The sequence below is a fragment of the Electrophorus electricus genome, chromosome 7 (assembly GCF_041902795.1).
Source record: "Electrophorus electricus isolate QZ-2024a chromosome 7, ASM4190279v1, whole genome shotgun sequence".
NCBI lineage: Eukaryota > Metazoa > Chordata > Actinopteri > Gymnotiformes > Gymnotidae > Electrophorus > Electrophorus electricus.
In genome coordinates, this window is record NC_137503.1 from 23,849,500 (window position 1) to 23,864,996 (window position 15,497).

A 15,497-nucleotide genomic window follows, 5' to 3' on the forward strand; every position below is an offset into this window, starting at 1 on the left:
TTGCTATTTAAATCCATTGGATATAATTTTATTATTACATTTTGATTAAATAAATTGCTGTGACGGTGCTGGATGCACGGACCTCCCTTTACTTAGACAGACATTTATTACACACAAACGCTAAACAAAACGTCACTCACATACAACAAGCAGCATGAACATGAGAAACATTTAACCTTAACACGAATAATGACCGACAAAGTACTACACACATACAGGGGTTTAAATACAAACATAAATTAACCCAAGAATAAGGTTCAGGTGAGAAATTAAAAGGGGACATGGTCACAAATTAGACATAAGTCACAATGAACAGTGAACTCCCACTGCATGCAGCGGGCTATAACGTGTGATCAGTGGGAAGGGGAGTGTTCCGTGACAATTGCCTTATGTATTGCCTTATGTTCTTTTATTTTGCAAAAGACATTCCTGAGGCATTGGAGCTCAGGATGTAATAGGCTTTATTATTATTTTATTCTACTCTGCCTGTGTAAAGTATTTTGAATTGCCATTGTGTATGAAAATATGAAAACTTGCCTTGCCTAGTTTGTGCTGTACATAAACAAGTAAACACAAAATTCAATATGTAAACATAAAAGGTCCACCTAAAATGGCACCATTTTCTCAGTGCATTCCTCAGGGCTCACCATGCGGTCCACTACCAGTATACCTGGCTAAAGTACCTCATGTTCTTAATGACTTGGTTCAGGTGTGTTGGGAGCTGATAAGTGTAGGGCATATCCTTAGGACTGGGTTCAGAAACCCTTATCAGTGATCAAACCCAAAGCCCATGGGTCATAACACAAGTCGAGGCAAGATTAGTAACGTACTAACTAGCATCTTCAAACAAAGCAGGAAGGGAGTTTTATCCAGGCGGAGTCAGTTGACTACTGGTTAAAGTAAAGGTGTTCAGCTCAGCTTTACGCAGAGCATGCCCCAAATCCCCACAAAAGTCAATTAATTTTATCTTAAACCACTAGGGTGCTTGGACTGGCACAAGCAATTCAGTCTAAGCCTCCATAAGCATGCCACCATCTCTGAGTAACCCACTGTAATATCTCTTCAGCTCATAAACAAAGTTTTCTGCTGAAATATTATATGCAGGATACATTCAAAATTGCACTATGATTCATGGTGGGACATTTTTATAGGCTATATTTATATCCATATGCCTTATTCAGAATGGTTACATGTCCATTCTTTTTAAGCCTGTTTGTATTGGAAGTAGGGCCAAAATTGCTCTGGCTTAAAATAGCAGGTATTTTATCATAGTTATACTGGAGTCTAGCACCAGTTGATAAATGTGAATTAGCATCCTGACACCCTGACAGCTTAAGTGTAAAGTATTCCTCTTCACTAGTTATTGCATTTTGCCTATCTCATATATCCATGCTGCAGCAAAGTTGCACGGTCTGGGCCTGTTAGTGCACATGTTAATAAAAGGCCTGACAGGGCTATCTGCCTAATTTGTTTCCTGTGGTCTACATTCATATGGTTCTCAGTGTTTATTTTAGCGCAAGTTAAATCGAGACCCTGCAGGCAAGATATTGCTGTGGTACAGGTGCTGGAAATGTCATTCCAGGCTTGGTAATCCCCTTGCAACAATGCCATTTCATTTATCATGTTTCAGACTGATTCACACTGACCTGCTGAAATCTGTCTATCCTATGTTGATAGTATTTATGTTTTTCTCTATTGTGACCTTCAAAGCACACCCAACATTCGTCTTTAAACATTGCAGGGGGCCATGCCAGTTCTATGAGGAAGAACAACAAAAAGACTGTCAGCTGACTATATTACAGATGAAATTTAGTGCTCTCTGGTTTTAGTGCAAGATAAACCAGTCAATTCTCAGACCAGCCTTGTACAAACTTCTTGAAATGCATTCGCTTCACATTATATTGTTTGGCTGTTTTGACAGAACAAATAACTTTTTGCTTCATCTGTTCTGAGCTTTCAGCTGGCCCAATCAGTACTCTCTGACAAGCTATGGGGGTGGTTCATTAGTTAACGATAATGCGAACCACCTATGCAATTTTCAAAATGTAATAGTACCAACAGCGGCTTATCTGTGCACTTAATCATTCCTTAGGCAGTGGCAGTTTGTGCTTTGTATTTCATAGTGTATTTAGTATTTAGTCCATATAGTATTTCATAGCGTTTGTTGAAATTTGTGCATGGCCTGTGTGTGCGCGTCTGTGTGTGTATGCCAGCTTCCTCTCCGTTTTCTCATTTTACTATCATTGAGATGCTGTAGTCTCAGTCTCAGTGCTTTGCTCTTAGAGGCACTGCTCTGTGATAGTGGCTGAAATGGGGCTGCAATAGAGGGGCTGCCTGTGTCTGGGATAGGCACCCCAGAATCACAATCTCACTGACATACACAGAGATCTGATTGCTCTGTCAGGCAGCTCGAGATTGATTGATACTCATTTACTCTGAGGCTAAAAAATGCAATATGAATATGAAATCTTTTTTTTTTTTGGCCTGTATTATTGGAGCCGTGATTTGGAAATTATGTTGCCTCAGGTATCTGATTTGGCAAAAATGTTTCTTCTTTGACTGAGAAACAACAATTTGCTCTTCCATGTCTTACTCTGGTAAATCACAACATAAATATTTAAATATTTTTTTTAATCAGAGTTCTATCTCAGTAATTATTTTCAGTTTGACTGAAAATATTTTTTTTCTGTGACAGATCTGTCCCTCCAAACTAACAAAATGGCTTCATGGCCTCATTACCCAGGCTAATTCCCAGAAATGGTGTTATAACCATGTCGTGGGGATTCCATTTCTGAATACCACGTGTCCATACACTACAGTGTACTAGATGTGACCTTAAAGTGACCCATTTCCAGCTCTTCACTTGAAATAGAACCAACTATTATGCTGGCTGTCATTGAGCTTTACTGAACGGATTCTAGTTTAAATGCATGCTGGAGTCTGTTTGGGTTCAATTCTGGACTCTACACTTCCAATGTATTACTTGAAAAGTGTTTATAGATGTGGTTTTCCTGTATGTGATTGCCTTTTTGCAGATTAGTTTGATTCTTTCTTGTTTCTGTGGAGATTAAAAACTTCCACAATATATGTTTGATGTTTGCATCATAAGTGTACGAAGCTCACCATGGTGTTTCTCTCTGTCCACAGTTTTCAGGGCTGTATCTGCTGTCCTTCTTCATCATTCTGCTCGGGCTGGTGCTCTACTACTCTTCGTCTACCTACGTGGCACAGGATCCGCTTGTTTACAAACAGTTCCGCAACGCAGGAAACCCCGTTCCAGACACGCCCAATGTAGAGCCCTTGGAGCCCTCTGTGACCTACAGCAGCCTGGGTCAGGAGATAGAGGAGGAGCCTCGTGTGCGGGTGGCCTGAAGGGGTGGAGTTCTGCAGATTCAATCATCCACTGCCCCTCCCACAGTCTGTAGAAAGTGAATGATAATAATCACCGAATGATGTATATAACCACGTAGCGAACGATTACACTGTGATCACAAACTGTGAATAGGTAGCAGTGATCTCTAACTTTCTCGGATCCATCATGTATAGACATGATTCAACTTCATCGCCTCCCCCGCTACAGTTTAAGTGTTTAGAAGGATTTGTGCTGACTGTTTGTGCAAATGCTCAGTTGTGATTCTTTTGTTTTCTTATATGAGCACAAAAGGATTGATGTATTCGAAACTTTTACATGGATTTTCTTGCTACGTTGAGTCATGTTTTTTTTTTTTTTTTCTTGAGGAAAACAGCAGTTCTGATTTAGGATCAAGTACATACTGATTTGCCAAGAGCCAGTGCCTTGCCATGTATAGCTATTGTTGGTTAGTTACTGATAAACTACCCGTTTTACACCGAGTCTTGGTGAAGGATATCATTTTGTGAGAAAGTGCTGCATTACATGCTACAAGAAGGATACTACCCATCTGAAGAATAAAATTAAAACACATGGGTCTCTTTTATCAATTCTATCTTAACTGTTAAATCACGTCTCCTTGGTTAGCTATAATTTTGAGTAAACAGAACGAATGTCTTGTGTTTTTGTTTGTTTTCCTACATCATGAAAATCTATGACTTTTGTTTGTATTGAGTATGAAATATGCGTACTAGCGATTGATTGCAAACTTAAAAAGCAACTTTAATGCACTCGTCTTTTCAGAGTTTTGTTTAATTTGTTTTATGGCTGTTCCATCAGCTGTATAGTCCTTAGTATTATGACATTTGGATAAACTCTGTATAAAGTTATTTTGGACAGATCCTCTAAAAATCTTGTTTGCCCTTTTTGTCATTTAAGTATTGAAATTCTTAATGTGTCTGAGTTGTCGCTTTAAATAAAGTATCTTTGTCCTAAATCTGAAAATAATTTAATTTGTAAGATATCATTATGGATCGGCACATTTCAAAAGTGGGCAGAAATGATACTGAAACGACCCTATGAGCAAAAACAAATGTGGATACACTCTAATCACGAGGTTATCGTTAACAGCTCTCTTCTCAAACTCAGTACAACGTACTGATGATCAGGTACACCCACGATATATAAAAGAGGACCAACCACTTGCAGTAGGCCTGCATGTCGACATGTAGGTTTTACTAGTCACAATAGACAATTCCATCAGTACTATCCACCCCCGATCTCTATAACTGGTACATCCCTTACCTTTAAACTTTTTATCCATAATGGGTTCAGTGGGCCACTACGGTTACTGGCAGGTATGGCACACCACAACACGACCCGGGAGAGCGCGTTGCTGGAACAGTTCTCTAGACTATACGCTACCGCGGACGAAGACATTAACACATACGAACAAAACGCCTCTCTAGGAAACGGTGACAGTAGCACCGGTTTGGTGCATTTGAGTGACGAGGTCCTTATTCTTATTTTGAGGCAGCTAGATCCGGTATCTCTGTTGAGGCTCGGCAGCACATGTAGGCTATTGTTCCGAGTTTGTTCCTGTAACTCCCTGTGGACTCGACATTTCCAGGTAGGTTTTGACACAACGGACAGTCAACCACTATCGCCTGCAAATCGTCTGAAAAAAAAAAAAATGTCTCGGCAGGATTCGTTTGGGGTAGGCCTACCACACACCGCAGCCAGTCACACCGTCACGGCCAAAGCCGCCTTCCGTTTAGTTTTTATGTGGAAAGCTCTCTTCAGAAACGTCCACTGTAACCGGTCGCTCCAGGCCAAGCTGTTCGCAGGAACGCCGTTCCCGCCTCACGAGTACTGGGCCCAGTGGCTCGTGCTGGAGGAGCGCGTGCCGCTGCCCTCAGTTCGCCTTCCACGCGGCGACGTGGAGAAGCTGTGGGGCATCCCGCCGGACCTCTTCAGAGAGAGACTCCAAGGTAGTCTTCCTAGTCGAGCCGGGTTAATGCCAGACCTGGCCAGAGAAGTAACGAAGATTTATTTCCCCGTTAAAATGTTTCAGAGACATCAGAAGAATGTGAACTCCTCAAATTTGAATGGAGGGAGCTGTATAACATGGCTCTTGGTCATCATGGAAGTGTCGCCTTGGTCTTTTGGCATGTTCTCAGTCAGCATCATGGCAATGGTAAGAATACAAAATGCAGACTATCAAGTTTGTACAACTTCATAACTTTTGATGATTTTATGAAAAATTTAAAACAGGAATGCAGAGTGTGTCAACACCTTAATTGGTGTTGGATGTGTCTTAATTGCATTTTGTGGTGGGGTTTTTTTGTGTTTTTTTTTTTTTTTCTCTTTTTTTCTCTTCTTTTCAGTGGGTTTCGCTGAAGGATTACCTGGCCTTTGAGGGAAATGTTGTGTACTTGATCCAGTTGAGACCAATTGCATCTGATCTTTTTTTTGTATTTTATGGCAGACAGAAATGCAGAATATTTGCATTTAATTATCTTAATTCTTATTCACTAAACAAGGATGTTATTGTTTTTTAAGTGAGTAAGAATTTAAGAAACTCTTAATTTTAATGTATTTGTAAATGTAATACCTTTTTGGTGTCGGTTACAATAATTTTTTTCTCTAGTCCGTGGAAGATGTCGCATGTTTCACAAGTTTATTCCAGTGCCATTTGCCTTTTTTTTTTTTTTTTTTTTTTTTCCCCCCCCCCCCCCCCCCCCCCAATCAGCTGACTGTGTATTTTCTTTTGAAGAACCATCATTGTTCACGTCATTGTTTTCATTGTTTGCCTTTCATCTGTTCACCACATCCCCTTTTGGCTTTCTGAAAAAGCACTGTAGACCTTTTTGTTCTTTAAATCATCTGGTTCTTTTTGCACAGCTGAGTAGCTTCTAAAGTACTGGAATGGAATGTTTATTTGAAGGTTGGAGTCCCTGTTGTCTAGAGTAACAACTTTGACTAATCCTCCTCTTTCTTAGTGATATGCTTATGATCATTCAGCCAACTTTTAGAAACGATTATTCTCATTTTGAATAGACGAGACGACCCAAAGACTTGGGCCTCTGCACTCCCAGATTACAGTACTGCCTAAAGCTGTGGCCCTTCTACTGATCATTTGAGATTTCCATTGTTCTGTCCACTCAAATATCCACCCTTAGACCACTCTGAGCTGGAGTCCATGTACCACCAGTACACCCAGTGCAGATTCCAGTGGCTCTTCACTTACTGGCTCTTCCGCCAGCCCCCTCCGTTCAGCCGGCAGCTGCGTGCCATCTACCTGCAGTGGAGGCGGTACAGTAAGAAGAAGGTGACGAACTGGGGAGAGACCCTGTGTGACGTGAGGTACCTGGCCTCACTGCACCCCATCACCAGTGACTACTGGAGGGGCAAGTTGGCTCGGGGAGACGAGAACGTGGGTGAGTTGGACATTGATGCAAGTGCAGCGTGGGTGGACCTTTTCTGCTGAATTGAGTGCAATTCTGTGCATGAACCGATGTTTACAAAAGCAGTTCTGCTTTAAAGGGATTCTTGAAATAGCATTTGGGTGCACTTGAGTACAGCGGTCCACTTGTAAGGCCAACGCTTTGACACGTTTTGCTCTTCCCAGGCATTCAGAGCCCTCCATGTTCAGAGATGCACATAAATGTTGGTCTCAATTAAGCTCCAGTGAGTTTGTAGACCTATAACTGAACTTTTGGTTTTCTCGAACTATTTAATGGAATACATAAGCTGATGTAACTTTCATAGACTTCTTCTTTTGTGTAATTCGTATATAAGTATTTTCACTGCAAGAACTTTCCAAGCAAAGGATACTCTCACTCCAAAAATCCGCTCCCGTCACTCTCAATTCTGTTTCACTTACAATGGCTACCTCTCCCTGTTCGTATTCAGTTTAAATGCACCAGCCTATTTGGCTGAGCTCCTGCACACCCTACCTCTCTGCCTGAACACGGGTCCTCGGATACAGGTCTTTCTGTTTGTCCCAAAATTCACATCGTCACTGCCAGAGGCAGTTCCTTCAGCATCATGGCCCCCAGACTATGGAACACAATCTCTTCACTACCATCCCTCGCTTTCCTCCTTCAACAATCTGTTCACCCCCAACACTAACCCTTTTTTCCCCATTGAAAGTTGTATTTTCTTTTTTTTTTTATGTTTCTGTGAAGTTATCTTGGGTATGAGAGGCACTATATAAACTGAAATTGTTGGTATGTCTGGGTTAATGATTTTCCCACAGGAATTCATACAGTGGTAAACTACTTCTCCATGTGCAAGTCACTAGTGGCCTGGATCTTGGGTCGCGACTGGGGCCGACTGAAGCGCAGGAAGGTACAGACACTCGACTCGTATAAGAGAATTAAGTGACGCTCCAGATGTAGGGGTTACTCGGAAAATGCAAGGCTTGAACCGCAACGGACATGACCGAAGCGCAAAATGCATGTTCTTGCATATTAGAAAACGTGCGTGTTGAGAATTAGACCCGAACACTTCTTGCCCTTTTAAAAAACTGAATTATTCCTCCTGTTTCTCTCGCCCTCTGGCAGATTCTAAATGAGATCCTGTCAGAACGCATCAGGCCTTTGCGTATTCCACTGGCAAACGTCTCCTGCAGTTGTGTGTTCTCTCTTCGTTGGCCAGTGCCCATGACCACAGGTTTCGTCTTGAGTAGATGACAGGAAGCGCTCCCTCCCATCTGATAACTGCCTAAATGGATTACAGATATATTTATGCATGTCCTATTCAATTACACAGCATGTGCGAGCATGCACCTTCTTCCCACACCTTGTGTTGGCAGAAATGGAGAGCAGTCTAATGTGACATGGTCCGTGCTTTTAGTTTTAGCATGAAGATAGTATTTTGAAATTGATTGGGGCCCAGAGGTTGGTCTTTCTCCCCCCGCCCCCTCCACTTACTGCATGATAAAATGCTTGTCATACATGTTTGTTGTCATTGGTGGGTTTGTGCTAAGCCTCCAGCGTGGTGTTTTGCAGGTCTACGAGGACACCCTGGAGGGTGTGTACATGCTACTGAAGCAGGAGATGCAGGAGACCCTGGTAGAGCACGAGAGGTTCTGGCAGGCGGCTAAAGTCCAGATGAGCCGCGTGTGCATGCTGGAGGAGGCAGCCGCCAACTACGTGGGCTGGAAGATGATCGGCACGCTTCCCTACTACAAGTAGGTGGCAACGAGAAGCGCGCCCTCCCTGCGGCAATGCCAGTCGGAGTCAGAATGCTTCAAAGCGAGTCTGTTGGCAGCCCTGAGACTGGCTTTTAAAGTCTAATTCTTTAATAACCTGCCCACCCCGGCGGCAGCCCGCCGGTGGTTGCGGCAGTTTTAGGTGCCCTGCGTTTTCGGGCCGGCAGGTCGCTTCCTCAAATAACTCGAGCGGGAGACCTTGAGCTCTGCGAGTGGTCGTTTTTGGGCGGGGCTTCTGAAGCCTGCAGAGAGCGTGATGTGAGAACCGGGCCCCTGTTCGCAGCTCCAAACATGCAGCCTGCAGTCAGCCGCAGAGGAAGAGGCACGGCTAGACAGCGCCATCTTTGAAGTGCAAGGAGATTGATTCTAAAAAGAGGGGAAGGCACCCCTTTTGTAAAGTAGGACTAAACCCATAAGCCAGTATGAAATACTAGTGGAGAAGTCACCAGGGAGACACTTTTACATGGGCTGATGATTGGGTGGGGGTGTGTGGAGCTTTTATGGAGGATGAAAAGTACATTTTGAAAGTTTGCAGAGGATTTACAAGTACAAGTACAATTATGACATTAAACCATTAATTGATCACTAGTAAGGCTTAAAGACTCTACTGGCTATTTCAACTTCAGTTGCTTTTTATTTATTTTTTTTATTTATTTATTTTTTTTAACTGCACAAATACAGTGTGCGCGTCTGCAAGCACTTGTGCACATGCATGTAAATTGGGGGGTCTGAAGCATTTATTTTCAGGGTAGAAAGTGTGGTCTGTGATTTTTGATGAATGGCTTAAGAAGAATGGCTTGTTCTAGCATTAAAAAAATTGGTCTTGGAAAAAGCTGTTTATTACATCACTCTGAGCATTAAAAACATAAAAGGCAGAGCTGCTTATTAAGGTAGTTACCCGTTCTCAAATTTGGAAGATGCACATAATTATAGAATTGCATTGTGCTACCTCCATTTGAATGGATTTAACAAATGATCCTAAAAATGTTCTGCCTCCGGTCCTGTGAGCAGTGTTGACTGTTCTATGGTTTTGCAATGGAACTGGACTGGACTTCTCATCTGTATGTGTGGGAGGTAGGGTTAATGGTGAACACCTGGCAACCCACTTCACCCAAGTTCAGTTCAGTAGTATGTTCTTTTACAGCAGTAGACATTCTTTGAACAGGCCTTTTCTGCGTTTTAGGCTGTACTTGGTGTCTGGCAACGAGGTCTACCTGGAACATGTGCGAGGCTTTCTATGCAGGAAGAGGCAGATCCATGACTGGATGTACCTGGAAGAGAACACTTGGCTTAGAGAGCTCCTCCCAGATGAGATCTACTCACTGCTGGAATTTGACACCAAGATCCTCCAAGGTGAGTACACAGAGCTTTTCACGTGACCACGGCAAATGTGGGAAGCCAGATGTGCCGTACCTCCAGTAAAACATTTTCACGATCAGAACCTGAGTTATGGTACGTGCATGCACACTTGCTGACACTATTAGACGACTGGCGAGGGAAACCCTTCTAATACAGGGTTACCACAAAGCGGATCTGTGGCTCACATGTGTCCACAACTCCGTGCTCATCTGAAAAGTCCTTGATTGCCTTGGCAGGCTTCTTGTTGGTTTGGCTCACGGGAAGTTCCACGACAGCTTGGCTTTGTGTTACCTGATGTTAACTCTGATTTGAGTGGTGCTGTTGGCTGCAGGGACAAATTCCGCTGATGTAGCTTCACCCAGCTGGGAGCAATGAGGGGGTCTGGTATCACTCACCCTGGCCTTTTTGTGAAAACCATTCATCACTCGCGAGCCTCTGACAAGGCGCCAGTAAAATCTTAATCACGATTGATGACCTGCTGCGTGCTTCTCTGACCCATGGCCACAACGGTCATCTTATCAGATGGCTGTAGTCTTCCGTGCAATTTGTCTTGTTTATCAGCTTCAATTTATCTGTTCGTAACTCCTGTACACGGAGGGTCATTCTATTGTTTTATGTCCGTGAAATGACGTGTTCTCGCAAGCTCACGGAAAAGCTAGCTGTCGCCCATAGCTGACCGCTTACTTTCACAGCCAACCATGTGGCCAGAAAGCATGACTTTGTGAACGTGATTGGTCGCTTGTGCCGCTAACCCCATCCTCTCTGCATTTCTATTGCAGGTAGCCTACACGGCGACTCTCTGAGCGCCCAGCTCAGCCGCCTCCTCTGGCTCTACCTGCACTCTGGGCAGCTGCTCTATCTGGAGACTGTGAAGGGCTTGGTCCAGCAGATTGCGCATACTCAGCTGGGCTTCCTCACCAGCAGGGCACTCCCTCCAGGGCGTCTGGGTTTAGGCTCGGACCAGCCTGCTGTAAACAGATCCTCGGGTGTTGTGGGCAGAGGGTTTTGTTTTTAACCTGAGGTCCACTCTTTTATAGCTCTATCAAGTATTTTAAATCTAGATTTTAAGAGGTGATGGTTGAATTTTAAAAGGCACTCCCTTAAGGGGGTGGCCTGTACTGTCATGGACAAGCTGGAGGGGGTTCTTTTATTTTGCAGTCGACTGCATGCATTTTTAAATAAGGTGGCAGCAGTTGTTGAGCAGTTTTTTTTCAAATGAACAGTAAACTGACTTCCCCTTTTAATTATATTGTGGGTCCTCCATCATCCACCCCCCCCCCCCCGCCGCCATTTAACTTTAAGCTCCTTCACTCTATCCTGTGTATGTTGCCAGCAGCAAGTATTTTAGTGGTATCTAAAATTTTAGCATCCAATGAGTCAAGTTGCTCACAGAAGAAAGGAGGGAGAATTTTATTTTTAAACCTAAGAAAACAGTTGTGATCCTAAGACTATTAAAGTCCCATCTAAGTTTAAAACCACTCTGACATTTGTATTCTCTTCTGACAGAAGAAAACATTTCACGTTTGCTTCTGAGATAGCTATTTTAACAGGATGGCTCCAAGAGCTCAGCATCCCTTTGTATGTAATCTTTAGTCATTACTACAGCAAGCCACTGTCGGATGTGAAGCAGGTCCCCCAACCAAAGTAAAACAGCCAGAAATGTAGAAAAATATTTTATTTACCCTCTGTACAAACAGAAAGCAAACTTTTCCCCACCCTTTTTTTTTTTTTTTTTTTTTTTTTTTTTACAAAATGGAAAAATAGTCAATACCTTTTTGAAAATGGTACATAAATAGAGCTTTGGCATAGGTAAATCCTAGATGAAAACTAAAAACCAATATTCCATTCAAACCAGTGAGTCAATACCGTACAGTAAAGCCAGCCAGTGGCCTTCAGCCCACAGTGCGGTCCGTGACAGCCATGACAACCCTGCACTTCCCGTCGCTGTCTGAAACGCAGTCCCTGTGTGCTCTTTAGCACACCCACGAGCCAGCCCGCTGCTGTGTCATAGGAGCAAGTACTTTCCTAATCAGATTACCAGTCTCCCCTTGCCTGAGAAATGTGCATTTTGTGGCTATGGCTTGACTCTAACTAACCCTATTGCCACCAAGTATAACTTTTTATATTTATATATGCACTCTCTCTCACACACACATTGTTTTTTAAGCAGGTGAATGTTTGTTACTTAAACAAGTCATGCCACTTGCAGAGAAACCCTGCCATACACACACAGGGCATTTTGAAAACTTCAACTGGGCTGCATAGATTGGTAAAGGCACGGTGAAGACGATGTCTGTTCAACTCGATGGTGGATGCTGGTAAATATGAGGTTGCATAGCCCTGTACATCAGACCATCTCAAAACCCAGAGTGCAGAAACCTCATTGGTTCCTGCAGGAGTGCCGTCAGGCCAGACGGAATATCTGGGCGTACACACTTGCAAAATATCATAGTTCAAGCCCTCATTACATGCAAAACTCACATCAATCTGAATATAGCAGTAATATTGCTAGCTAGATACATTAGCAGAATAAATGTATAAATAAAAACTCTGACATTCATTGTCTGGCGAATGTTTGTGCATAGGTTGTCATGACCGCATCTCTGAGCTTGTGTTACAGAGAATCAGAACTGATCCCATTACAGGGCCAAAAGTAAAAGCTCCGGAGGCTGAGAGCAGGCTGCTCTCAAAGCTAAAATCCCTTTTGAAATGAAAAAGCAAAGCTATTCCACTTTAATGGTGGCATCTTAACACTGTCTACTTCAAATACCTGAGAGAACCATTTTGCATTGATGCAATATTGTTTTTGTACATATGGGTAACACCTATTAATATTTCATTTTCTGTTTTGCATAAACTCCCATGTGCACCCCCCCGTGAGTTCAGCAGCTCATAGAGGTGGAAGAAAAACAAAAACAAAAAAAAACCAAACCCAAAACTTAAGAACATCCTCCTTCCCCTCCCCCACCAATTCTCATCTTTGGCTCTATATGAGAAAAACATATTCCATCTTACATTATTTCACTGAAGTTCCTGATCGTTTTCACTGTATCGGGAATCGCTGAGAAGTTTTGCGGAAGCATGTCCCGATTTTCACTGGGAATGAAAGCTAGGAGACCTCCTGCCTTGATTTACCTGAATTCCTCTGCATTTACGGTCGAATTCAACGTCTTGCCAAATCCAAAGGGGCATTTTTTTCTCATGCAAAATATTCGTCCTTCTTCCAGCCTTTTGGTTCATCTCATTAATAGTCCTACTAAAATAAAAAGCATGTGCGTGCACAGCACACACACGTTTGCGATCACAGGCAAGATGTAATGTGAGGGGGGGAAAAAAACAACGTGCTGAAGAGAAGCCCTCTGAGCCCACCGGCTGTCAGCGAAGGGGATCCGCTCTGGGGTCGACCTGCGACCAGTGGCAGCTGACGCAGGGGAGGAGTGGCCTTTGGGTCAAACTGACTGAGGATCCAAGAGGCCTTGGGCTTCAGAGAGAGGTACCACAGGAGGTCTCAAACAGGAACATTGTCACAAGGCACTTGATGGAGCAGCACTGGCCGTTTCACACGCCCTACCCTGCTCGCTTGTGCTGCAGTTGGAGGGGTCGGGGAAGTCAACGCGAACATGTATGCTGCAGTTCCTGCTGCAATGCGGGGATTACGGGTTCCGCCGACTGAGCCGGCAGCTGACCATCGCTCCGCACTTAACGTAAGGAGGAGCAGGTTATTCCATAGTCCTCTTAAATATATAACATAAAATGCAAGCAGATAATCCCTCCAAAAGAAATCAACAAAAAGTTCATGATCTAATACCATCCTGAAAAATCAGAACTGGAGATGAGCACTTAAACAGAGCTAAAACGACTTCCTTGTAAACTGAATTCACAGCTTAGTCCAACATTCAGCAGTCAGTGGGAGCCCTGCTTTTGTAGCACAACTACAACCCAGTTTTCTCTTATTTCCCCCCCCCTTTCGTTGGCAAGAGCACGGCTGTGCTGTACACTCTCCAGGCCTCTCCGGCTGCTAACGGAAGCCCTGCCGATACCCGGGGGGGGGCGAGGGAGAGACAGGCGGCAGCCTCAGGCCTGCCTCCGAGTGGCGATCACTGCGTCACACAGTTTTCCCCCATGTCCTGCGCGTAGCGGTCCGAGATGGCAGTCCGCAGGTCGTCGATGTCCTTCCTCAGCTGGCACACCTCCACCAGCTTGGCACGCAGGCCGTCCTCCGCCACCGGCTTGTCGCCCTCTTCCCCCGAGCAGCTCATCGCTGGAACGGCAAGAGCCAAAAGGTCATGAAGTGAACCCTTGCAGAGGAAACGCCAGCTGTGCAAAGCAAAGGCCTGAACAACTGGGCGGATAACTATTTGGCATTGGACTCGCAGGAAACCTTTTTGTTGCTACACACACACACACACACACACACACACACACACACACACACACACACACAGTGGGCTACAGGTGCTTGTAACAGAGGTCTTTAACTCTGCAGCTCAAGCCATGTTTCCTACCCAGGGTCACCTGTATTGACCAAGTGGCCAGCCAACAAAATGTACTGTTCAAGTTCACATCGGTGTTTACAAAACCCAAGTCTGGTATGTGCATTTTGAGATTTGGAGCTGGAGACCACCGTGTTAAAAGTTCATTCGTCATACTGGACTGCAAGATGCTAGATTCCCCTTTTAGTAACTAATACAACAGATCAATAGATGCTCCGTTACTGCCAGAATCCCACCTCACTCCGCTACTGCTTTATCTGTGCTCGCCAGAGCCCCTTTGTTCGCTACCACCTGGCAAGCTCGGAGGTAAGCGGCCCCCTTTGTGCTTGTAATGCACTAGCTGACAGCTCATCTCACCAGTCCCACTGCAAGGGGGATGGCGGTGGGGTTCCTGGGACAACATCCGAGGATAATGGCAGGATGCGCAACTATTTACAAAGAGCTGTTGTAAATTAACCTTGAATCTCATGAGAAAACGGAACAAATGTTAAAAATTGACGGGGCGAGCAACCTGCTTCTGTGTTTGATTTATTTATTAAATGTGTTACTAAATTAAATAAAAAATTGCAGTATTGTGGCACTGCTCTAGCTTTTATCACATTGTGTTATTAAAGTTTCTGTTCGGGCATTCAGGTATGCAAGGTTTATACAGCAGATAGCAGACTACCTTTTGACTTTTTACTGTCAGCTGTGTGTGTGTGCGTGCGTCTCTCTGTGCTTTTTGATCTTGAAAAGCTCTGGCTCAGAGGGTTCGACACAGCATGAGTCTGCAGCGAGGAGGGGAGGAGAGGTGTGGGTGCATTCTGAGTGGTGAGTTAGGGTGCACGGTTTGGACGAACCAAGCACTGCTCTGTGCTTTGGCCCAGAAAATACACTCAGTCGAAATAGCAAATCACTCTGCTCAGCAGAGTTCAGATCATTTGGTCCATGAAAAGAGCCGGTGAACTGTAGCTCAATCGGCAAAGGTAACGGAGTGCCTTCAGAAGCTGTTTACCTTTTCCCCCCCTCTCCTTCTTCTAAAGATGAAGGGTACTAAACGTCCTCTGTCCCTAAAGCTACTACACATAAGTGAACGGTG

General features: G+C 44.0%; 3 protein-coding genes across 9 annotated transcripts in view; 2 read left to right on the forward strand and 1 right to left on the reverse strand.

Annotated features, from left to right (window-relative positions):
• Positions 1-4,346, forward strand: part of slc35f1 (solute carrier family 35 member F1) — a 53,438-nt gene extending 49,092 nt beyond the window's left edge. For all 3 annotated transcript variants that reach the window (XM_027001639.3, XM_081718077.1, XM_027001638.3), the window contains one exon: positions 3,148-4,346. In XM_027001639.3, the coding sequence (XP_026857440.1) occupies positions 3,148-3,372 (225 nt within the window). In that variant the 3' untranslated portion in view covers positions 3,373-4,346. The remainder of the gene's footprint in view (positions 1-3,147) is intronic.
• Positions 4,347-4,709: 363 nt separating this feature from the next.
• si:dkeyp-114g9.1 (uncharacterized) lies at positions 4,710-11,215 on the forward strand. Its single transcript, XM_081717604.1, has 7 exons — positions 4,710-4,979; positions 5,055-5,340; positions 5,424-5,546; positions 7,611-7,702; positions 8,365-8,546; positions 9,751-9,920; positions 10,706-11,215. Exons 1-7 carry the CDS (start codon positions 4,710-4,712, stop codon positions 10,939-10,941), a joined length of 1,359 nt encoding a protein of 452 aa, XP_081573730.1. The 3' UTR covers positions 10,942-11,215.
• A 106-nt stretch (positions 11,216-11,321) lies between these two features.
• cep85l (centrosomal protein 85L) overlaps positions 11,322-15,497 on the reverse strand; it is a 44,809-nt gene continuing 40,633 nt past the window's right edge. For all 5 annotated transcript variants that reach the window (XM_081716886.1, XM_081716885.1, XM_081716884.1 and 2 more), the window contains one exon: positions 11,322-14,187. In XM_081716886.1, the coding sequence (XP_081573012.1) occupies positions 14,024-14,187 (164 nt within the window). In that variant the 3' untranslated portion in view covers positions 11,322-14,023. The remainder of the gene's footprint in view (positions 14,188-15,497) is intronic.

Excerpts from the sequence above, each read along its gene's own strand:
- si:dkeyp-114g9.1 (XM_081717604.1), top strand. The coding sequence starts at position 4,710 with ATGGCACACCACAACACGACCCGGGAGAGCGCGTTGCTGGAACAGTTC. Across the intron at positions 5,341-5,423 it reads CTTCAGAGAGAGACTCCAAG|AGACATCAGAAGAATGTGAA; the intron begins GTAGTCTTCCTA and ends AAAATGTTTCAG. Across the intron at positions 7,703-8,364 it reads GCCGACTGAAGCGCAGGAAG|GTCTACGAGGACACCCTGGA; the intron begins GTACAGACACTC and ends GGTGTTTTGCAG.